The sequence below is a fragment of the Pteropus vampyrus genome, unplaced genomic scaffold (genome assembly GCF_000151845.1).
Source record: "Pteropus vampyrus isolate Shadow unplaced genomic scaffold, Pvam_2.0 Scaffold10, whole genome shotgun sequence".
In the NCBI taxonomy this organism is placed as follows: Eukaryota; Metazoa; Chordata; class Mammalia; order Chiroptera; family Pteropodidae; genus Pteropus; species Pteropus vampyrus.
In genome coordinates this window covers 1,283,895-1,309,288 of record NW_011888791.1, presented here as the reverse complement: position 1 = coordinate 1,309,288, position 25,394 = coordinate 1,283,895, and the positions used below count along the sequence as shown (strand labels likewise).

The following is a 25,394-nucleotide window of genomic DNA, read 5'->3' as shown; positions in this document are numbered from 1 at the left end:
TTTTCTTTAGACTTAAATATTTAATTTATTTGGATTTTATTTTGATATATGAAATGAGGTAAGGATCTAATTCGGTTAAAAGAATGATTCAGGAAACAAATTAAGGTCTATTATTACTGTATTTTGTATGCCTTCTGAGTATCAAAAACTGAGTTATATATGTAGTCTATAGTAATAAACAGGACAGGAATAGTCTTCTCCCTCATGTAATTTACCAATTCAGAGAGCAGATGTTATTCAACTTTGATCAGTGCTATGAAGAAGAGCTAAATTCTAAATTCTAAGGTGGTGTGTACTAAGCAGAATCTGACCAATTATTTTGGTACCTATTGAATAGTTGATCATTTAAAAGGAGATATTTCACACAACAAAAATTATCTCAGAGTATCTGTGGGTCAGAACCTGGGTGTGGCTTAGCTGGGTCCATTGTCTAAGGATCTCAGGTGTTGGGCAGGGCTGTTTGACTGCAGAAAGATTCACTTCCAAACTCACTCACAAGGTTGTTGACAGAATTTAGCTCCTCATAGGATTTTAAACTAAGGCTTTCAGTTCCTTGTTAAGGATTCAGTTCTTCATAGGCAGTTCACCAGAGATCCTCCTCAGTTCCTTGGCAAATAGGCCAGGAGAATTCTACTTTCTTCTGGGGAGGATACTTTAACTTTGATAAACTGACTTGTAGAGAGTGTCTATATAGAATAAAAATTAGCATAGCATTTGTAGTCTTAGTTCTAGATTGAGGACTAAAATGAATGTATATACTCTGTGAATCTTCTGGTTGGTATATACTTCTGGCCTGTATACAAATTAACATGTGAGTGAATTAAGCATTCATAGAGAAGCAATTACATACTGAAGAGGACAAACACATAATTCTGTACAAGTTATGAATGTCAGGAAGAGTTTAAGATGATTAGAGTGGGCTAAAGTTGAAATAATGATCAAACTTGAGTTTTTCTTTCAACCACATCACGGTTATATCTTCAAATTATTTTCCATTCTCCCCTTCCCATCACACAGACTATATTGTTACACATAATGTGGCAATCCTGAACTCAGCCACACAGGTATGAATATACAAAATTATTTGTTTTTTTGACCTAATGCCATGAGTTTTATTATTAACTCAGGAAATTTAATTTTAAATTACATTTAATCATTGGTAGATATTTGCCAAAATTCTGAAACTAGAATTTGACTACCAATCTTAGACTTTGAAAGTGATAGCTTAGCCTAGCATATACAATCTCAACATGGGGAATATTGCCCCCAAGGGGGTAAAAATTGGTTCTTGGGGGTGTGCGTGAAAAAAAAAAAGTACTCTTTTTATGTATAAAGCACAGATCTACATATAGTACATAAATATACAGCATATCTGTGGTATTAAAATTTCATGGGTGGAAGTGATTAGGATTAAAAGCTCTAAAAGCTTCCTTAGAGGTTGATAATTAAAAAAAAAAAAAAGCTGAGAACAACTACCCTAGCATTAAGCTTAACTGATAGCTGGTAGATAAGCTGTTTTTTATTTTAATTTTTTTTTTTTAATGGTGACATCGGTTAACGAAATCTGGTAAGTTTCAGCTGTACATTTTAACAGTAAGGCATATATATATATTTATAATGTGTGTCCACCTCCCATAGTTAGATTTCTTTCTGTCACCACATATTTGACCCCTTTTACCCCATCTACCTCCCTCCTCCCCCTCCCCCTTATAGATGAGTTATTTTGCATTCAGTATCTTCCTGTATCATTTTCTGTATTAGATTGTAACCTTCTTAAGGGTAGGAAATTTAACCTGCTTTGTATTTTCTTTTTTGTGTGGGAACCTTTTTTTCCATACATATCCATTAATTTTAGTTTTTAAATTATTTTTTAATTTTTATTTTTTAAATAGAGTTGACATTCAATATTATTTTATATTAGTTTCAGGTGTATACACATTGGTGAGACATTTACATAATTTATGAACTGATCCCCCTGATCTGCCTGGCACTATATATAGTTATTACAATTTTCCTGTCCGTATTCTCTATGCTGTACTTCACATCCTTATGACTATTTTGTAACTACCTATTTGTACTTAATCCCTTCACCTTTTTCACTCAGTTCCCTAAGCCCCCTCCCATCTGTAAATCATCAGTTTGTTCTCAGTATCTATGAGTCTATTTCTGTTTTGTTTGTTTCATTCTTTAGATTCTACATATAAATGAGATCATGTGGTATTTGTCTTTGTCTGACTTATCTCACTTAGCATAATACCCTCTAGGTTTATCCATGTTGTCACGTTTGCTTTGTATATTCAATAATACCTACCACAATGGTTCTTGTCCAATTACATTCAGTAAATGTATAATTAATTGAATTAATTTGGAGCACATCTTTCCCTCCTTGCACCCATCCTATTGTCCCATATAATCCAGATACAATAGTCAAAATTAGTTTAATAAAGCAAGTAACCTGACATAGCTTCTCTCATAAAAATCTTAAGAAAATAATGACAAACTTTACTAAAAGAGTGAAAAATCTTCAAAGGATAGCAGGAGAAACATAGACTCTGGAAACAGAGATATGAATCAGGGCTTCGATTTCTAAATCTATCATTTGCAGGCTATAGAAGCTTTGGCCAAGTTACCTAAGGAGGAAGGGGAGAGAGGATAATAAACAATGGGAAAGGGGAAAGGAATATGGGAAGTGTACAGAGAAGGAACAAGGGCATTTTTAATAATCTCACGTACATCCTAAATTTCAGGCATGTTGACCAAACAGGACATAGTTCAAATATACCATATTATTTCACATTTATATATACTACCTCATTCTGGAACATCATTTATATTTCCTTCAATACTCAGTTTGACCACATCTCCTCTAAAAAGCTTTCCATGATACCTTTGTCTGCCTCCTACACTGAGATGTCTATCTTCTTGCTCCCCTAACATTCAGATTATACTTCATTACAGTACATATTATATTATAATGTAATTAATGGTTTATATGTCTGTTTCCCTCAGTAGTCTCTGAGCATCGTGAGAGCTGAAATACTTTTATTTATCGTCTCCTTCTCAACATCTAGCACAGAGCCTGACATACTCTTGGTGAATGAACAACCTGTTGCATTAACTAATAAAGAATTAGGCATATCAGAAGAACATAGCAACATTTTCGACAATTTGACAAATGGAATAATGGTCTGTATCTTCAAAGGGCCACTACTTTAAAAGTGACTGAATAATTATCTTTGTATATTCTCAGGCCTGAAACAAAACACTGTACATTTTCTGCATCTTATGATGATATAACGAGTCCCTTACATTAAGTCAGTTAATTGTTACAATCCAATGAGGAAAATCCTATTATTATTATTCCTATTTTTTTAGATGGGAACTAGGCTCTTAAGAGGTTAGGTAACTTGCTTAAAGTTATATAATATTATATATAGTAGTTGTGGAGCCTATGGTGCTAACTGACACACCATAGTACCTCTCAAAGTTAGCTAAGAATATCCACTTTGTACAACATTCCTCTGTCTGACTCTCTCCACCTGCAACCTCCCATATACACTCACCTAGAAGAAAACTAAAGCTCATAGCTATACATGCAGTTTATTATTGTTCACAAAAAATGTCTGCATATCCTGACTTTGCTTTATGTAAAAATAGATACCAATTGATAACTATGGTATAACTCTTTGGAACTATTCCATTTTAATAACATTTAGATATAACATAATGATTTTAATTATTTTATTATCCTTTCAAACTCTTTAAAATGGGAACTCTGTTTAGTGCTTCAGCATGTGAATGTGCCAAACCATGCATCCAACATTGTAAATTATCTTTTCATGAAAGCAACATGTAAAGCAGTTCATAAACAATTCTGGACAAGAAGTCATGTATCAAAAGTTGTCCACTATTACTTTACTGTGTGAATAGAGGATAATACATCTATTTATTCACTACTCTATTTTTATTACATATTTCCAAGAGGAACAAATATTACATACGCTTATGCTGACAATCTGGACTTTTGTCTGTTTGAGGGCATGTACCCCACTTCTAGTTCCAACATTACCTTAACATGTAATATGGATAATTAGTTGTATGAAATCTCAGGTTCAATAATAAAGTCTACAGACCTTGTTTTCTAGAAGGATAGTAGAGGATATCTTAAAGAAAGGGCTGCAGTCAGGAATCGAATTCTATTTTTGATTATTACCATCTCTCTCAGACTGCTAATGAGGCATAGAACCTCAGTTTCTCGAAGTCTTATTATTATTTATCACACAGAACTGGTGTGATAAGATCCACCTCTTAACAATGATGTAACACTTAATTATTGTTTGTAACAAAATTTGAAGTACACAGACAGATGTTTTTAAAGAAATGTAAAGTACTCAATTAGCTTTTTAGTATCTCTTTTCACTTTTGCTAAAATTTAATTTAAAATTAAATTTATATTAAAATTAAAATTATATTTTTTTACCTTCTGCCTGATAAAACACAGGAAAAACAAAAATAGTTTTTCAAAAAGCAAAAAATACTGCATTCAAACAGACTTTATAAACAAAATGACAAAAAGCAATTCTTTCCATTTAGTTTTAGAAACAGTGTTCTACTTATATCATATAATAATTTTTGTGGGGTGTATTGTAAGGTGACCATTTCATTTTGCCCGCGATTTCCAGTTTTAGCACTGAAAATTCCATATCCAAGGAAATCCGTGCTCTGTGACAACTGGGATGGTTGGTCACTCTGTGTTCTGCCATTACGAGAGGCTTTTCCATAACTTATAGTTCTATTGTTTGCCCTTGAAAAATTCTAGTGCTATTTTAATTTCTATTTACTTGAAAAGCACTTGCATATTCTTCCTGTTGGAATTTCGTTCATAACCATTTGGTGAGCATAAAAATATTCATGAAATTTTGCTCCATGAGTATTTAATAAATGTGTACTAATTTTTTTTTACCTTATTTGGACATGGGGACAATGGAAGTACCTAATTACCAACAGTGATTCTTTTGGCACCAAGGAAGAATTAACTTGCCTATTCGGTTTTTTCAAGGACCTCGTTCTGTTGTTGTTTACAGACTATATTTCTACCCCATAATCACCATAGCCGAGAAAGCAATAACACAGGCAATGCCTTTACAATCAAGTCATTTAGAAAAACATTGTATGTGGGTTATCCCTTGGCCAATTTGGGGCCAGAGAGAAGTTGTTATACTGGTTTCCTTAAATAGCATGATAACCTAACCTGATTCTAAGATAATTTCAAAAATATCAATGGAATGAATGTTGCTAAAAAAAAATCTGGTTTTGAAGGATATCCATGAATAGGAGATCCCAAAATTCAGAAGCATTATGATATTTCCTATGACATTAGCCAAATAAGAAGTCATGAGATAATGGAAAGTTTCTGAGAAAGCAGACCAATTTTTTTCCCTAGAAAATGGGGATGACATTGACCATGTACATACATGCATAATTAAAATAAAATCAATTAAAAGGTTATAAATCCAATTGGCTATATTTTTTCCCCACAATATGCATGGTGACATATGACATGTTTTTAAAGTTCTAATTTTTTAAGTAGGTAACTATGTGCCAGACACTGTGTAAGGTGCTTCAAATCATTATTTCACTTGATGCTCACAAAGAATCCTATAAGAATAGGAATTATAATCCTCCAAAGTGAAGCTCAGGGAGGTTCAGTAATTTACTCAAGGTTATAGACAGCAACTGGAGGAGCAGAGGCAAATTCAGCTCTGTCTTCTTCAAAGCCTAAGCTCTTATCCTTTAGCCTACGCTGCTCCTTAACACTGTAGACATAAACTCTGGTGAAATTCTATCTCCAACCCTAACTTCTCCTGATCTTCATTTTGTATATTAGTATACAGAACTACCTATTCAATACCTCTACTTCATCTCAAATTTAACATGCTTCAGTAAATGACACCCAGTTGTTCAAGCCCCAAATCTAATAGGCATCCTTGATTCTTCTATCAACCCCACAGTCAAGCTATCAGCAAATCTGGCTCTACTTTCAAACTATACCTGAATCTGACCACTTATCTCCACTGTCACAACTCTAGCCCAAGCTATTATCATTATTCATCTGGACTACTGAGATAGCCTCATAACTGGTCCCTGCTTTCATAGAACCTCATAGTCCATTCTCCAAAAAGCAGCCATAGTTATTTTTTTTAAACACCAATCATATTATTTTATTTTTCTGCTTAAAATCCTTTAATGCTTCCCATTGCAATGACGTAAAATTCTTAGGATGGCCTCCACAGCCTTACTGGTCCCTGCTTTGATATGCCTTCTCTGACTATATCCCTTAACATTCTCTTCATTGCTTAGTATGCTTGTCACATTGATCCTTATGATTTCAACTTTCTCTGTGATGTAAAGCCATCTGCTTTGAGAGGATTTGGATAAGCAAGGTTGGGGTTTTGAGAAAACTGGTGAAGATTTGAAAGAGCCGCCTAGATGGGGAGGATAATTCAGAAAAATTTAACAGGATTGCTAGGTAGTGTCGAGGATTCCGTTGTGATTGCTGACTGGAATTTAGTAATAGAATGCATGCTGTTGTACGAATTTCTCCAAGAGTGGTCATTGCTCCAGTACCAAAGGGGAGGATATGAATGGTAGGGTTCATTCAAACAATGGAAAAAAAATGGCAAAGGAATTTAGGATATTGATAAGTACTGCTGATTTTCTGTAGGTATATAACAATGAGGGTGGAGTATGGAGAAAAGGGTTGTTAGTGTCCTTAGCTTACCCTAGTTGTGGCAACAACTCAGAATTGCTAAATAGAAACAGAATCAAAAGACCAAGACCTACCAGCATGGATGTTAAAAGCTTTACTCGGCAAATCCTGAGATTATTTTAGGAAATCTGATTATTTAAAAGTTCACAATATAGAGGCTTATATACATTATAATGGAATTTTTAACTTTTCAAAATTTCCAAAGGGTACCTGTAGGTTGAACACTAAGGTTTATCAAGAAGTTAGAGAGATTCAGATTTGAAATGATTTTCAATCTGACCAATCCTTCAAGTTTTCTCAAAAGGGAGCTTTCTTATGCCTCTTCTTCCTTCAGAACACTTTTTTTTTTCTTTTGGCCCTCCTGCCCTACTAAGATTTAAGTCCACTCTTAGGATGGCATAAAATACTCTTACTGTCCTGGCTCCTAACTTTCCTGATATCTTGCCATTTACCCTCCTTACTCTTTAAGTTCCCCAAACTAAACTACTTTACACCTACTGCGCTTTGCTTCTATTATTCCCTGAGGCCATCTTTGTTAAACTCCTAGCATGGGTCAATACTCAGCTTACATATTTCCAAACATAAGAACACTATATCTTTTGCTATATTTGGTCCTCGCAGTTATTTTTATTATTGCCTGTACTGTGTTGTATTAAAATGCATTTTATATACTCTAGTATATAAAACGTATTGCGCATTATAAAGCATTTTATGATATTTTAGGTCATCCAATGTTTAACATAGGGCAAGTATTCTGTGGCCTTGGTCAAGCCCCTTTCCAAAGGTATAAAATAGGTACTGTGAATCCATGAAGATAAGAAAAAATATATATATAACCCTTACACAGTGCTTAATTGGTGCTCGTTGAGCTTTCAAGCAAAGCTTCTTTAAAATGACGTCATTATAGGCTACTTAAAAACCACTGCAGTCTGTACTAAACGTACTGAATCAAACGAACTACTTAAAATGAGGTTCACCTGCCACAGTTTAGAGGTTCCACATAAAACAGATTTCCATTTAGTAACGTGAGCAACAGGAATTTTAGTTCAACAGCGGAAGTCTTCACCAGATTGAGAGAAGGGGCTGGATCCCTATGGCCTGCGTCAAAAACCACTCGGGCGGTCCAGAAGCACTTCTCGCGGGGCCAAGGAGGCCCTAATCTGCCTCAAGCATGAGGTTCACTGGTCTTGGCCCATAGAGCGACCGCCGTCAGAACCGAGAGAACGACTGTTCAGGTACCGCGTTCCCAGGGCCAGGAAGGGCCGTGGGGTCTCCCTGAACTTCACGCAGGGGCGGCGGGGCGGGGCGCGGTGACGCCAGGAGTAGTGACGCGACGACGCAGCGCGACGCGGTGACGCACGCCCCTTTGTTGGCTCAGTAGCGGTAGCAGCGGCCGTGGAGGTGGCGCTGGGGTCTGTTTTCTCTCCGAGGCCGGAGCAAAGCCGCGTTTGACTGAGGCGGGCGGCGAGCGGCCCCCTCGCTCCCTCCCTCCCTCCCCGCTGCCGCCAGCCTCCAACTGCCAACCGCCGCGCCCGGGGAGGAGCCGCGGCCCGCGGGGCCGGAGCCAGGCCTGCGTCCGGACATCAGCCGGAGCCGGAGCGAGAGCCGGGGCCTCGGCGTCCCCGCCCTCTCCCCGCCTCAGGGCCAGCGTCCGCCGGGCCTCCGCGCGTCGCACCATGGACTCGGACGAGGGCTACAACTACGAGTTCGACGAGGACGAAGAGTGCAGCGAGGAGGACAGCGGCGCCGAGGAGGACGAGGATGAGGACGAGCCGGACGATGATAACCTGGATTTGGGCGAGGTTGAGCTGGTGGAGCCCGGGCTGGGCGTCGGCGGGGAGCGGGACGGACTGCTGTGCGGGGAGACAGGCGGCGGCGGCGGCAGCGCTCTGGGGCCCGGAGGTGGCGGCGGCGGCGGCGGCGGTGGCGGCGGGCCGGGGCACGAGCAGGAGGAGGATTACCGCTACGAGGTGCTCACGGCCGAGCAGATTCTGCAGCACATGGTGGAATGTATCCGGGAGGTCAACGAGGTCATCCAGGTGAGGGTGGCCGCTGTGCTGGCTTGACCGGGCCAGACAGGGGAGCAGATTCGAGCGGCCCCAAGGGGCAGGCCTGGGCCTGGTGCGCAGCCTAGCCCCGTGCCTCCCGGCCTTGTCTTCTCCGCTGCCTCTGCTGGGGATAGAGGGTGTCGAAAGCAGACGTTCGCCGGTTAGCCGGTGTGGCGAGGTGCGTTGGGGGCGGTGCTTTTCAGGTCCTGCTATGGCGGAGGCCTCCGGCCGCCGGAGACTTCCCTTGCGGGCAATGCCTGCCTGTCCCCGGGCCCGGTGTCCTTCCTCTGGCCGAAGGAGCGCCTACAGGGGCGGGGCGGAGGCGAAGACGAAGGCGATGTTTGAGAAGAGCAGGAGGAGCTGGGCCCCTAAGAGGGTTACCCCAGCGTTCGGTCTTACTTGAGCACTTTTGGAAGGGGGTAGAGTAGGCCTAAGAGCAGCTTGGTGTACGGTTGCCCCAAGTGGGCACCAGTTAATAAAGAAATGGATCTGCTTGGCGATCTTAAGTGCCTACTTAAAGGTGGGGGAGGGGAACTATTTCTCGGAAGAGGTGCTGATGGGCCTTCTTTTCCGATGGTGAGGCTCTGCTTGCATCTTTTTACTGTTTGCTTGAGACCTAACTCCTACTCTTCCCGGTGGTAGCGTATGACTTGAAGTTGTCGAAAGAGTTACTGCAGATTGCATACCCAGCCTTGGAGCTAAAACAACAGAGCGCAATGTTATTGTCTAATATTGAACAAGACTCTATTGTGAGTTAGAAAGTAGAGGCTTTTTGCTTCTGAACTCCTTTCTCTGGTAATTTCTACGTGGTAATTTAGGCTTGGTTTAAGTTGATAACCACATTTTTTAACCACGTGTGTCAGATTTTGCATTTTTGAGCTTTTAGAAATAAAGTTTCCATTTGTTTGGAAAAAAGTTATGATTGGGGTCAAGTGTACAGTTGAATGAAAATGAAGTCTCAATTCAGTGCAACTTTTAGAGAACACTAGTTACACGGAAGGAAACTATACGTGAGCAGTAAGTACGATTGCCACTCAGTCATTACATTTTTATCTTCTTAAAATTGGTTGGCAAATAGTCGCTGGCAAATTAGCAGTGTGTCACTGCCTAGTCTTTGACTTTGCATGATTAACAGACTTTTGAAAATTGAACTATTTAGACCCATTTGAAGACAGTGTTTCGAATAATAGTAAAAAAAAAAAATCTGATAGCTGTTGCTATTACTAAACAATGAAAATCTCAAATTTTCATATAGATAATGCAGTCTAAGGAGGAAATTGAAGGGTTGTGGGAGGAAGATAAGTTTTACCGCTCTTTTTCTGATCCCCAAAATATGACAGTTGACCTCTTAGACCACTAAATTGAGTTTGTTTGTTTGTTTTGAGGAAACTAGCAAAAGAATTCACAGTAAAACATTGAATTCTCTATATTTGCAGCTGTATAAAATTTGATGTTTTCAAACTTATTACTTGGCTTATTGGTATTTCAGTTAGCTTTAAAAAGGATATTTATAATTTAACTTTTTAACTAATCTGTTTTTATGTAGTTAAATCTCATCCAACTTTCTCAGCTCTCAGGTGTGTCTTAATCAAGAAGGCTAAACCTTGCAAGTTCTTTATGTTACTTTTGGAACAGAGATAAACAGAGCTAATGCATATGACATCATTCTTTGTTAGTTTAGGGGAGAGAGAATAAACTCAGATGAACTGAACTAAGAAGACCTACAGAATAGTAGGGATTTCTTTAGATGTCTTACTTTTACCATGTTTCCATGCTTGATTTTTGAAAACTTTTTCTAGTCTGTTTTAAGGATTTAAAAAGAATTCTTGAATGTATAAATAACTATCCCTTGTTACAGTTCAGATTTAGAAATATCAGTAAATCAAAAGATAGGATTTATTCTAGTCTATCTTTTCTCCAAGTGGTATACTTACCACATCTAAAGTAGGTTCTGGTAATGTTATAGGTTATTTATGTTAATAGATTTAAAAAAGTTACACAGGTAATAATAACATGCACATTGTAAGAAAGAAACTGCTTAGGCAAGAGAAAAGGACAAAATAAGCCTGCCACCCAGAGAGATACACCAAAATTTGAACTGTAGTTCTTTCCAGACCCTCTGGGTGAGCTATACTTATTTTTAATGACAACAGAATCATACTGTATGTTCTGTTTATGTTTCCAGTAGGAAAAAAGCAGAAAGAATCTCAACTTTCTCCTGTCAGTAAATATTTTTCAAGTGCGTACATGATCATAGATCTAAGCTAATTTATTTAGTCAGTCTGATATTATTGGCCTTTGTATTTTCTAGTTTCTGGCTTTTATAAACCTCTTTGGGAATAGCTTCATAGGTAAATCTTTGAATGTTTTATTTTCTTAGGATAAATGAAATTGCTGAGTCAAAGGATTTGCTTATTTTCAAGGCATTTTGAACCATTACCATATTGTTTTCAGAAAGGTTATGCTAGTTTTCTCTCCCACCAATTGGTGCTTACTTGGGATAAAATGGTAATCATTTATAGAATTTGCTTTTGAAAAAGGGATGAACTTTTAACATATTTATTGGGCATTGGTATTTCTTTTGTAAATTACCCTTGCATTTGCTCACTCCACCCCCTTTTGGCATATTTATCTTCTCTTGATTTATAGGACCTCTTTATAGTCATATAGGCTTTAAATATCAGTCTAAGTTTTTCACTTATACTGTTGGTTTAATGTGACGATAAGTTTTATGTTTATTAAGTTAAAAACCAGTAGAGAGCTTACTGTTAATTCTAAAAAATTTAAATCTGCTGCTGCCCCGTGCTACTTTTCAGTATGAAATCAGGTATGTTATTAGTCTATTTGAAACTAAATTTTCAGGAGAAAAAGACAAATGTAAAAAGATGGCCAAGTTGATCTTTCCTTGGGAATTTGATTACCTTTTCTGGGAGAATAATTCTGGGCAACAACAGATAAATACTGTTAATTTGTAGATATCTGCAGGTTAGTTGTAGTCAAATAGGTGAACAGTGTTTTGTTTTGTTTTTGAAAACTCTTGGTATTTTGGCTTCTTGTTTTGGTTTACTTTGGTCTTATTTTATTAAACCCCTTTGTGGCTACCTAGCTTACTTTTTGAACTTTTAATATCAAGGATTTTCTTTAATTCCAGCCTATACCAGTGATAGAAAAGTGCTTAAAGCCTTTAACTTACCCAACTGTATTTAACTAATATTGCTAATATTAAAAAATAGTTTTCTAATGTAATTGCCTGAATAGCTAGGTAATTTGTTAAACACTACACAATTCTGCAATTGAAGGATGTTTAAACTTCTCATTTTGTTTCCACAACAGTGTTCAGCAAATGTTAGTTATGCCTTTTGTTCCAATTACCATTTAAGTAGAGGGCATAGTTTTTGCCTTAGGAGCTTATAGAAGTGGAGAATATAGAGGTCCCTGGGCTCCATTCCCAGAGATTGTTATTCATTAGTTAAGTGTGAGTTGGAGCCTGAGCATCTATATATTTTTAGCCACTTCAGTGATAGTTCTGAACCACTAGAATAGTCATAGTTCATGCACTGTCATGATTTTGACCCTCAGGGAGAATGAGTAGAGGGCAGTACCTCTTAGGAATACCAAATTTAAAGCATGTGCTGAGGGAGAGGACCATGGATGGGGCTGGATGTGAGTGGTCTGAGAGGACGTATAAAAAGGTGGGTGGGCGTCTTGCTGTTACAAGATTTATTATGCTAAATAATCTGCTTTAAAGACAATAGTAATAACTGACTCTCAGTGGGAGAAATTTTCTGTTGGCTGTTGATTTGAAAATTTAAATTTTATTTCACCTATTCATTTAAAAGATTTAATTTAAAGAACTAAGGTGAGATTTCAAGCATAGATGGAGAGGCAAGTATTTTCTAGTGTATTGTGTACTGGCTGGGAGCCCTGGCTTTTCTTCGCACTGGAGATTTATAACTTAGAACCTTCAATTTTTGTTAGGCTTTGTTTTGTTTCTTTGTTTTTAATTTGGGAAGTTAAAACACAAGAATTAAACTGTTAGATTGATCTTTTTTACATTAATGCTTTGTTTAACATCCTTAATTGGAGATGCTCATTGTTTCCAAGAATTTGAATTCTAGTGTGCATATCAAGATGAACAATTGTTTGGGTGGAAAGTGGGGTGAAGGGCAAGGAAGGTGAGAGAGAGACTCTGTGGGTGTGTGTTTTGAAGCTGTTAAAGTGTTTGGTGTGATTTACTTTTGAGCTTCTGTCTTTTCCCAGCTGATCTCCATGAGCTCTAAGTTGTAAATTACCTTAATTCTTGTTGAATTGTTTATGGCAGTACTATGAATCAGAAACACTGGGGGTAGGGTTCAGCAGTCTGTTCTAACTAGCATTCCAGGTTATGCCGATGCAAGCTAAAGTTTGAGAACCACAGATGCAGTTAAAATTTAACAGCAGTGTTTCTCCATGTGTTACAACTAGTTGTGAATTACTACAGAAGTGGGTTAATGATGGAGGGCAAGTTGTTTAAGAAACTAATGACAGGAAAATTTCAAAAGTCTGGACAACACTTGTTAGGCTAAATCATAGAGTTGAAGGGAATTTGTCATCATTAACTGCTATCCTTCAGATAAGGTGGTCTTTACTCAGTTATTTCAAGTGTGCAAACCAGACTAAGGACATCTCATGTTCTAGGTTGGAGCACATGGTTTTTCCTCCCACCCTTCTCCACTGCTTGGGAAGTTTTTTTAAAACAAAAATAAATGAGTTTCTTTATTTAATACACTGGAAGGCATATAAGGTCTTGTTGATACTGTAAATGCTGCTCAGCACTGTATTAAGTGTTGCTATGAGAAGATTTATTCTGAAGGAGTTCATGTTCTCTTTGAATTTAGACACTCAAAGCTATTAGATCAGTAAGTAGGTAAGTGGTAAGCGGATAGGAATAGGTATTCAGATGTGGAAGATGACTAGGATTTAGATGGATAGTAAAGAGGAATGGGAAGCCATACTAAGAAATTGAACCATATGAGAATGAGGAAGGTGTGCACCTACCTAATAGGGAGGTCAGCCAAAGCAGAAGAGTTTATAAATTGCTGGTGATAAGTTGCAGAAGCTTGGAGGTTTCATATTATGAAATAGGATAGGCAGAGGTCATCAGTTTAGATTCCTTTCTTTTGGGTTTGACCTGTGGTAACTACATGAATTCTCTTTAGCCTCATATTACCCCAAAACTTAATGGCTTATAAACAAACATTTATCATTGCACAGTTTCTGTAGGTCACGATTCTGGGTGCAGCTTAGCTGGGTGCCTCTGTCTCAGGGTCTCTTCTTACAAGGCTGCAACCAAGGTAGCAAGCCAGGATTGCAGTTCTCAAGGCTTGATTGGGAAGGGATCTCCTTCAAGGTCACTTATGTGACAGTTGGCAGGCCTCAGATTTTCACTGGCTGATCGTAGGCCAGAGACATCAGTTACGTGCCATGTAGGCTTCTTCATAAAGTGACTTACAACACAATAGCTTCTTTACTTCAGAGCAATTAGTCTGAAAGAGAGCCTCCAAGATGGAAGCCACTATCTTTTTATAACTTCATCTCATAAGTGACATCCTATCACTTTGCCATATTCTACCTGTTGTAAATGAGTAACTAAATCCAGCCCACACTCAAGAGGAGGTAGGGATCCTTGGGGCTCCCATAGAGGCTGCATACCTTGATATATGTGTTTTGCTTGGTCAAGAGGTGAATGGACAACTATTGTATAATGCTTATCTGTCTAGTCAATATGTATACTAATGGGAGGGCATCATAGTTTGAATTTTTTATTTTGAATTAACTATACATTATTTGTATTTGTCTTTGCAGAGCATTATTATACCTTTAAATGATAAGTATTCCTAATTCCTTTCAGTGGCTAAAATTAAAAGACTAGTTTGCAGTCTCTTAGCAGAAATATGAGATTCTCCAGTCCACTGATTTACTTTTTTTTAACTTAAGCTACAAAGCAGAATCACTTGGGGATTTTTTCATCACACTTTTTATTTTGAAATATAGATTCATATGCAGTTGCAAGAAATAATGCAGGGAGATCCCACATACCCTTGAGTGATTTTGCTCCAATGATAGCGTCTTGCAAAACTATGGCATAATATCACAACTAATATGTTGACATCGATGTGCTCTTACCTTACTCAGATTTCTTTGCCTGAGGATTTTAAAAAATACAGGTGTTTAGGTCCCACCTCAGGCTAAAAATGGGTCTCTGGGAGTTTGAACCAGGCTTTGTCATTAAGCAAAAAATCTTCCCTGGATTATTTTAATGCACAGCCAGTGTTGAGAGCCCCCGTTCTTGCCTAATGTCTATAAAGAATCCTCTCTTAACATTTTAATCTCTGCATAAATAAAAATAAATGACAGTGAGCTATTTTGTGATGTAGCTCATTTCAGTGTTTAACTCTTGATTTTTTTTTTTTTTTAATGGAATTAAAATCTGCTTCCGTGTTCCCTTAAATGCATTGTTCCTAGGGTGGCCTTTTGGATGCGAGGAAGACAAAGTTTTAACGTAATTATTGTTCTGGAAGCTTGACGGAAAAATTTTTCTTCCTGAAGTTAATCCCCTTTTCTTCATTTCTTTTATGACAGTGAATCTATATTTTTGATTATGCACATTGCCTACTTCTCTGTTTAACATTAGATACTGTCTTTCTTTTAATAGGCACCTTATCACAGGCCATAACTTTTGTAAGACCTTGACAAAATATATTCGGGTCTTCTTTTGATCTCGACACTGTTACTGTGTAACTTTGTAAATAGCTTAATTATTACCTTTAAATGGTGGGATAAGTAGGAGGATGAAAATTTATTTAGGCTGATATTTGATGATTACTTATTAGATGAGAGAATGATCTCTGGTCATACTTCTAAACTGGGATGACTGGATCGTTTGGGGCCCACAGAGATAGTGGTGGAAGTCCTTGCTTTATTTTCAGTGTTTTAAAAAGCCGAATGTATTTAAAACAAAGCAAAACAAAACTGTTCAAGCTAATTAAAATGTAGGCCAATGTTGAATAGTCAGTTCCAGAAGAACAGCACATTTTATAGTCAGATTTCCACAGTCATATATAATTTAAGTTTATTTCTAAATTTTTGCTTTTTTCCTAAATTCTCATTCACCCAACAATATGTGGTCATCTGGCTTTATCTCAAATAATGTCTCATTACTTGATGTATCGTGGTGCATAGTAGATGCCCGATTGGTAGTTAGGTATCTCAGAAAGCAGCTTATAAGAGTTCTTATTGAGCTAGCAGCTGCTCTGACAGATTAAATTTTTAGAGCCCTCCTTTTTTTCAGTTTTAAAAATAAAAATGCTGGTATTAAGGACTAAAGGTTGTAAGGATTTAAATGAGAAATGTTAAATACTGTGCTGGGAGTTTTCAGATTTAATTTTTAAAAAGCTGTTAACATTATTCAGTAGCATTTTCCTTTTTTGCTATGTTCCGTTTAAAAGAAGTGTCACAATTGACCTGGTACTTAATACATTTTTTGGCAGAAAACACAGCAGATAATGAAGTATTAGGTAACATTTCCTTAGTACTAAGACATTTGTTTAGACAATGCTAAGAATAGCTATAATCCCACAGTCACTTCTCCCCAGGCTTGCTTTGCTATATCTCTTTTGAAACTGTCATAATTCAAATATTAACTGACTCCAATTACTTGATAATATATATTCTCTTAATCACAATTATATATATATATATTATATAATATAAAATTAGAGATTAAGTATATTCTAGGGACTGAGAATATTTTTTGATTCTTAGCAGGTACTTAAACATAAAAATGTCTAATGTGGATACATTGAAATTTATGACATTTTGGACAGATCTTTTCTCTGAAATCCATTTGAAACCCAGATTTACAGCCTTCTCTCCTTAAGGCGTTTCTTTGATTGACTTACCAGTTAATCATTCTTGGAATTTAAAAGTCATCTTTTATTCTTTTTTTTTCCCCCTTGCACTTCCCATATCTAGTTAGCCTTAATCAAGTTACCTCTGAAATTTGTTTTCTGTTATCTCTAACCTTTTTACTTAATGATCCTAATCTATGGCCTTTTATTTTGCCTCCTTTCCTCTAGTATGGTAGTCTGCTATACTACCAAATACAAATGTAGTCATTTTCCTGCTAAAAAAAGACTTCATTGTCCCCCACTACCCCATTATAAGTCTACATCAGATTCCTTAAGAGGGCATTCATGACTTCCCCATCATGTCAGCTTTTTTCAGTCTCATCTGTTGTTGTTCCTGATTCTCCTACCACCCATTGCACTACTTAAAATTCCTTAACATATATTACTATAACACAACTTTGTGTCTTCCTATTTTTGCTCAAGCTGGTCCTTGGAAAATTCTTTCTCTTCCTTACTGCCTGATGTACTATTTAGACCCTACTCAGATGTTACCATATCTTTTTTCTGGGTCCCTCCCCTCTTCCTTTCCAGTGCTTCCTTATCTATACATAGCACTTCATGCGATGTTTGAGGTTGTAATATAGCCATCCCAATATCTAAGTGTCTCTAGCTAGCTAGATGTGAGGGATGAGAGCTGAATCTTCTTCATCCATAGCATATAGTACACTAACACAGTCTCTGACATAGTAGAAATTCAGTAAATACTTGAAGTTTGTTCTTACTGCCTTGTTTTCCTTACCTCTGAACCAAAGGAAAGCAGACAAAATTTTTTTCTGGCACTAATAATTTTGCGGTTTATAGATAATGCCACTGTAATCATATAGGAAGATGGCAAGAAAAAAGTGTTTAAATTCCAAGAAGACAAGCTTTTTAAGGTCTCTGAACATATGGTGACCCTTTTAGATTAAACTTTATTTGCATGTAGTTCACTGGCACTTTATATAACCTGACAATGATGTTAAAAACAACCGAGTCAGTCTAACACATTAGTTTTCAAAATATTGTCCATGAAAGTAAAACTGCTTTATGATAATACTAAGATATTACTTGCTTTTCTTTAATATGCTGTCGTTTGTACTGATGGTACAGAAGCAATGGGTGGTTGAACCACAGGAACCTTACTTAGCACAGATCAGATCAGTGGCACCAAGCTATACTAGTAGTCGTTGTATTCTCCACTGCCACACACTCAGTAAAAAATACCATTTTCACTTAACTGTCCTGGATAAAGCAGTAAAAATTTCTAGTTTTATATCCTATCTTTTTAAGTACACATCTTCTTAATAGTTTATGTGGCAAAATTGGAGGTATGCATAAAGCACTGCTGCATACTGAAGTACAGTGGTTGTCTCAAAGAAAAATATTTGTGCAGTTATTTGATTTGTGAGCTGAACAAACTGCTTGTTTGATAGAACACCATTCTTACTCAAAAGATTGGCTAACAAACTGGTAATTTATACAAATGTCAAATAAACATGGTGAATATTCCTTCAAATGAATGAAATATACCTGTCATTTCTGGGAAAACTGCATACAGTTATTTGTTGCTAATGATAAAATTTTTAAAATTTTTAAGTGAAAATTAGAATTTTGGAGAGCTCATATCTGCTGCTGTGAAACTGACAGCTTCCTAGTTCTTAAAAACGTCTGATAACGTATTGTATAATAAACTATATTAACATTTAGAGGATCTGCATAACATAAGGAACCAATATTTTCCGAATGACCAATTGTTATATTTCACAATCATGCATTGGTAAATGATCCATTCAAAGTACAAGATAAGCCACTGGATTTTGATATAATAAGAGTACAAAAAGTTCTTTGCTCCGGTTTCAAATTCTACCTTGTAACTAGCCTTTAGGAAACTACTACTTTTTGAGTTTTGGTGTAATATCAAAAATAACATCCATAGTTTTCTGAAAAGGCTCTGAAAGTGCTCTGTCTTTTTCCAGCTACATATCTTCTTTATTTTTCAAACAAAATAACATGTCTAAGAGATTGAATGCAGAAACAAATATGAGAATCCTGCAGATATGAGAATCCTGCTATTTTCTAGTCAGCAGAGACTTTCAGATATGTAAAATATTATGTTCTTCACACTAAATTTTTTAGAATATATTTTCATAAAAATGTTTTTGTATTAACAGTGGGGTTTACTACTGTTATTTTAATGAATTAATATTTTTTAAATTCTCAGTTTTAATATATATGGTAGATATAATTCATATAAACACAACTCTCTGGCATCTGCAATTTTTAAGCTGAAAAGGAGTTCTGAGACCATATAGGTTGAGAATTGCTACTATTATGTTCTGAAATATTTCTGAACATAAAGGAAATGTAATGTAGGCTTGCAGGCAGGAGATGAGACTAACCACACTATATGAGTTTACTATAAATTAGCAATGGGTTATAAACTATAAATTAACTATTACTGATTAATCAGAAACATAATTATATATAAGCTATGTTAGGTGCTGTGGGGAGTATGAACAGAAATATTAGGTTCTGTACTTAAATAAAATCTAGGAAATATGAATCATAAGATATGACTAGTTGAGGAATGATGATTGGAAATGAGATTGGATGCTTAATTTTTTTAAGGAGGAACTAGCAAAGATACCTATCTCACATATTGCATTTGTCGTTTTGTTTATATTCAGACTTCTTAGATTAAGACGAAAGCTCTATGAGAGCAGGGGCTTTATTTTATTCATTGCTCTACTCCCGGTGCCCAAAACAGTACCTAGCGCATCGTAGGCACTTAGTAAACATTTTATTGCAGATATTTTTATTTCACTTCCATTTTTAAAGGATTTTTTTTTTTAGTATATAATATTAGTATATAATTTTAGGTTGGTAGTTTTCTTTCAGCGCTTTAAAGATTCCATTTTCTGGCTTCCATTGTTTCTGGTAGGAGGAAGCTAATGAGTCTTTTTTGATATGGGTGCTTGTGAGATTTTTTACTTTGTCTTTGAAAGGCTGAAAGAAAATTATTAATGTTTCTAATCATGGTTTTCTTTGTGTTTATCTTGTTTTGGGTTTTCAGATCCTTTTCAATATGTGGGGATGATGTCTTTATCCTTTTTTTTTTTAATTTCTATTCCTTCTGAAACCCAGTTATAATCTTTTCGGGCTTTTTATGTTCCATATGTGTCCACTGCTCTTTTGTGTATCTTATACTCTTTTCTCTGTGCTTAAGTTTGGATAATTTATATTGATTTATCTCTGGGTCTTCAAATATGTCTTCTGTGTCTGATCTGTTGAACACCTCTTAATTAGTTCTTAATTTCAGATATTGTATATTTCAATTCTAGAGTTTCCATTTATTTTTCATAGATGGTAATATTCCGGTGATTTCTTCTTTTTTATGTTTTACATCTTTTGCTGTATTTTTTCCAGCATATTAATCACTTACTAAAAGTTTTGTCAGTTAACTTTGTCAGCTAACTAGCAGTATTCAGATGATCTGTTAATCTTTTTTTCCTATCTTTTTTTTCCTCTCAGTTTTCAGTCATGTGTTCCTGTCATTTGGCATACTCTAATTGCATGCCATACATTGTGTATAAACTATTTTAGAGATTCTGAATAATGATAGATTCCTCCAGAGGAAATTTTTGTACTTCCTTCTGATTAGTGGTTAGAGTGGTAAATGCTCACCTTAATCCAATAAGACTGAGTTCTAGCCCTGTTCAGTTTCAGTCTATCTTGTGAATCTGCTGTTGGCTCTTTAGATTCTTCAACTAAGAACCTACTATATTCTCAGCAGTCCCTCCCTTAGGGGGTCCCAGAGTTTAACCATTGTTACCCTAGACTGCTGGAACCACCACTCTGCTTTTGGGAGGCTTTACCTTTAGATTTTTAGTCTTGGCCCGTGCAATCTCAGGATTCAGCAAAATGCTTGAGGGGAAGACTGACCATTCTTTGAGATACCTCTTCAAGTCTCAGTATTAGTTTCCTTTTGTTGCTGTAATAAGTTACCATAAGTTTACTGACTTAAAACAACACAAATTTATTATCTTAAAGTTTTGAAAGTTAAAAGTCCAAAGTGATTCTCATTAGGCTAAAATCAAAGTGTTGGCAGGCTGTGTTCCTTCTAGAGGCTCTAGGGGAGAATCTATTCCCTTTTCGACTTCTAGAGGCCGCCTAAATTCCTTGACTTGTGGCCTCTTACTCCATTTTCAAGCCAGCAGCATAGCATCTTCAAATCTCTGATGTCCACTTTTGCTCCCTTCCACTTTAAAAAAACCCTTTGATTACATTCTTTTGACCTAGATAATTCAGGATAATCTTTCTTTTTAAGGTCAGCTGATTAGCAACCTTAATTTCATCTGCAACATTAATCCCCCCTTGTCATGTCACATAACATTCACAGGTTCCAAGTAGTAGGAAGTGAACATCTTTAGTGGCGCCACTATTCTGCCTCTAAGTAGCACCCCTCTGTGGTGGATTGTCAGTCTGCTAGTTCTCAGAACTTGCAAGTGCCCCAGGGTAAAAGCCACTTCTGTTGTAAGATTACCAGCTCCTCCAGTTCTTGTTGCCTCAGCAGCTCTCTACTGCTTTCATATTGATCATTTCTGGACAGTATCTGGCTTTTCTAGTTCTAGATAGGAATGCTACCTCTTAGCTATTCTGTCCTACCTGGAAGGGGGACAATAAGTGTTTTAAAAAATCATTGAATATCCTTAGTCTCTGGGTTATGTGTTGGGGGTTTTAGAAGTATGCGTTCCATGGGAGCAAGCAACCACTTTGTGAACTGTAGAATGCACTTTTGAACTTGGATTCCAGCTAGAAAGTATGACATTTTAAAGATTGGAGTAAGAGATCTGAGAGTTGGGAAAATTACAGGTTGGAGTGGAAAAAAAAGATCTAATTTACTCATTTTATGTAAGGGAGACTGAGACATAGACAAAAGTGGTAATAATAACTGATATTAGTGGACTGTGTTAGGTGTTTTCATGTGTATTAATTTGTTAGGAAATCCCAAAGAAATAGCGTTATCTTCATTTACAGATAAGTAAATTGTTGAAATTAGAGAAGCTGAGAAATGGTTTCTCAGAGAAGACTGGTGGAGGTAATTAAAACTCTGTATTTTTGACCTTTAAAAGTACTAGCTCTTTCTGCTGTACCAAACCTTTTCAGACTTTAGTTGGACTTTTGACTAGGCCAAATTCTTTTACTTAAGTTTTCTTTGTTTGTATAATGAAAACAATACTAAAATAACCTTTTATTGTAGCTATTGACTCTGATTTTAGATGAATCACTTGTTAGTTATCTATTGCTACATAACAGCTTACCCCAACAGGTGACTTTTTGAAACTTAAAACAACACACATTTATTATTTCAGAGTTTTGAGTGGTATAGCTGGGTGGTTCTAGCTCACTGGGTCTTCGAGGCGGTTGTGGTCATCCTGTCAGCTGAGGCCACATTTATCTGAAGGATTGGTTTGTGCTGAAGAACTGCTTTCAAGATGGCTCACTCACATGGCTATCAGTAGGAAGCCTCAGTTCTTTATCACATGGGCCTCTCCAAACTTGAGTGTGTCCTCACTGTTATCTGGCTTCCCCCAGAGCAAGTAATCAAAGAAAGCAAGACAGATGCCATATATACATATTTCTTTGTTACCTAGACTTTGGAAGTCATACTTTGTGATTTCTGCAATGTCCTATTGACTACACAAGTCAGCCTTATTCACCGTGGGAGGGGACTACACAAATACCAGGAGGCAAGGATCATTTGGGGCCATCTTGGAGGCTGGTTACCACAGATACCCTGTGAAAGGAAAGGTAAGATACAGGGATATGGCTATAAGGCTAGATTTTAGTTCCAGAATCATGAGATTTTTTTTTTTTAATGGTGTTATGCTTAATGAGTAATAAAAAGTAAACTTGAAAGCCCTCCAAACTGAGAGTAGAGCAGCCGCCTCTTGCATAGTACAGCAGATTTACCAAAATCAATATTTTAAAACTTCCATATGTGGGACAAGTATTTATAAAGCTCTTAAGTACCTAACAGTCACTTTGTCTATTTAATTCACATTTCATAAATTTCATAAAACTCTTGTAACCTTACAGTCTAGGTTTAGAGTCTAGTCTTATTTATAATACTAAATATGTAACTTTAGACTAAATCAGTCTCTAGTCTGAATCTGCCCTTGCAAAAGAAAAGATTTGGACTTGATGGCTTTGAAAGTTTTTTTTCCAGTTATAAAATTCAGGTTATGACAAGATAATTAGTACAAATGCTTTCAAGATAAGAAGCTAAAAGACCAAAGCTTTCTTTCCACCTGATCTAATGCCACTGGCTATCTTGAACTTGGTCCTCTTGGATTTTAGTGTTCCTAAAACCACTAGACATCTTCTTATCACCATGTTCTGCCATATCTGTGCTCAATCTTTATGGCCACATGTCTCCCCATGGGACATGTGCTTGACGGTAGGAGTACAGAGATGGGTGGAAAACATTCCTTTCTGTTCCATGGCTCCTAGTCTAGGAAGGAGCAGAAACGTAAATAAATACCTGATTACAAATGCAGTAACTCACGACCCATTATTCCCACTTTTATCCATGTGTAGCCTGGTCTCAATTATTTCCTATTTCTGGACTTGCCCTGGCCTGGTTCTCAAAGTGGAGGATTTTAATGTATGTGCTGCCATTACCCAGAGCCCCACACTTACCAGTTTGCCTTTTGAAGTGTTATTTTACACAGTGTTAACCCTGATGTGTTTCACTTTTGTTGTGTGTTGGCTCCTCTTTGCTGCTTGGTTAAGGAAAGCCCTACCTTCCAGAATGATTAGTTGGTATTTAGGAAAGAAGGAACATACTGACCTTTGTGTAGATAAGTAGAGTCTTGTTAAAAGTGATTAGAAGTTATAAGAAGGCTCTCATTGGCAAAATCAGAAAAATCAAAAGAACATGACAAAGGCGATAATGATGGAAAACGGGACCATGTGAGTAGTATAGTTTGGTCACCACACATTTTTCAGAGAATGCCGAATGTATTTTTTTACAGACTGGTCATCCTATTCAGTTTATGACAGTGTCAGATATAGCCATACTTGATCTTAATTTATGGCCTGAGAAAATTTACCAGATCTTTGATCATTCCTGAATAAGCAGTGAGGTAGGAATGGAATAGGAAATGGTGTTTATGAGGAGCATACTTAGCGTAAGGGTTCTGAGGCTCTGGGTCCCAGTAACTAGGCTACAAGAGGATGCAAATTTGGAAAAAAGGTTCTTTAGCATGATAAATCAGGCTTTTCATAATTCAACCCCTATATACTTATATGCCGTTTCTTCACACTCATTCTGGAATAGCAAAATAATAATATTCCCTATGAAATTTTTCTCTGTACTTTTGTAGGGCTTTTTCCTTTGCTTCAAATGCTTTTCCCCTGGTAAACTTATTCGTACTTCAAGATCCACCCTAAACATCATTTCTTTTTTTAATCTTTCGCTATGAGTGCGTCTAAGAATTTTGTAATACTTTTATTTTAAAAAGCACTTATATCTGTTATTTACTTTCCCAGTAAATAGACTCTGAAATCCTTAAGAGTAGGATCAGCGTATGTATTTTGGTATTCCCATTTACCAGCACAGTTCCTGGAACATAGCTGATAAACACTTTGAATAGTCAAAATTAAATGTGAATTTTCTTACTGATTTTATTATCGATAAAAATAAGTCTTAGTACTATCCCTATTTTTATCATTTGCAAATTGTTCACATTCCTGTTCTGTCCACTTCACTCAATTAACTCTTCTCTCATTCTCTAATATACTGGTTTTTTTGCTCTTAAATCAGTTAAAGGAATGTTAGTCATCACAACTACTTTCTGAAGTAGATGGCATTTTTACTGTTTTATGAATAAGGAAATTGAGACTAAGAAGAATTAAATAACTTGCCTAGCTTTTCATAGTTGGGGTTAGAAATCAGTATTTTATATCATTAAATAGAAATAAAGCATGAATGTTATTGTCTTTTGAGCTGGGTATTTTCTGACTACCTTTCTCCATCCAGCTCTGTGCCCCAGGAGATTGACTCGTACAGAGTTAATGGGCTTTGACTTGTGACCTATGAATCTAAATAAGAGAGGAATAGAGGCAGAAGTCTAATACATGCCCCATTTACACTTTCTAGCCTGCAAATGTACCATCCGCAAGAAAAATTTAAGCCCAAACTGCTATTACAGCATTTACTATTTTCTAGTCCAGTGTAAGCATTTAAAAACACAAAGTTTTAGCATAAAATAATTCCACTACTTGACCTGTGTTATAATATGCGTATATATTATGTAAAATTTGTTCATGATTTATGTGTGAAATTACAAACTGAGACCAGTGGTACACAAAAGCCCCACCATTCTTCTGACAGAAGCACTGAGAGATTCTGGAAGAACAGTATTGTGAAATTGTTGTGGGTATGCTGGATAACAAATGCTTTATATGTTTAAAGAGAGAATGGCTGACTTTACTTATTTTGCTAAATAATGAGGAAATTGTTCTTTTGTGAAGTTCTCAGAGCTTATTACTGGTACCATTTAAACTCATATAAAGAAATGTTTTTACCTTTCATTACTTAAGTTCGTATGAAGCAAAAACTTAGTGGGGTTGAGATTGTCATTT

At 36.6% G+C, this 25,394-nt stretch overlaps 1 protein-coding gene across 2 annotated transcripts in view; it reads left to right on the top strand.

Moving 5' to 3' along the window:
* The first annotated feature begins 8,124 nt into the window (after nt 1-8,124).
* The window catches only part of ARIH1 (ariadne RBR E3 ubiquitin protein ligase 1), a 98,157-nt gene continuing 80,887 nt past the window's right edge, over nt 8,125-25,394 (top strand). For both annotated transcript variants that reach the window (XM_023521852.1, XM_011375574.2), the window contains exon 1: nt 8,125-8,808. In XM_023521852.1, the coding sequence (XP_023377620.1) occupies nt 8,531-8,808 (278 nt within the window). In that variant the 5' untranslated portion in view covers nt 8,125-8,530. The remainder of the gene's footprint in view (nt 8,809-25,394) is intronic.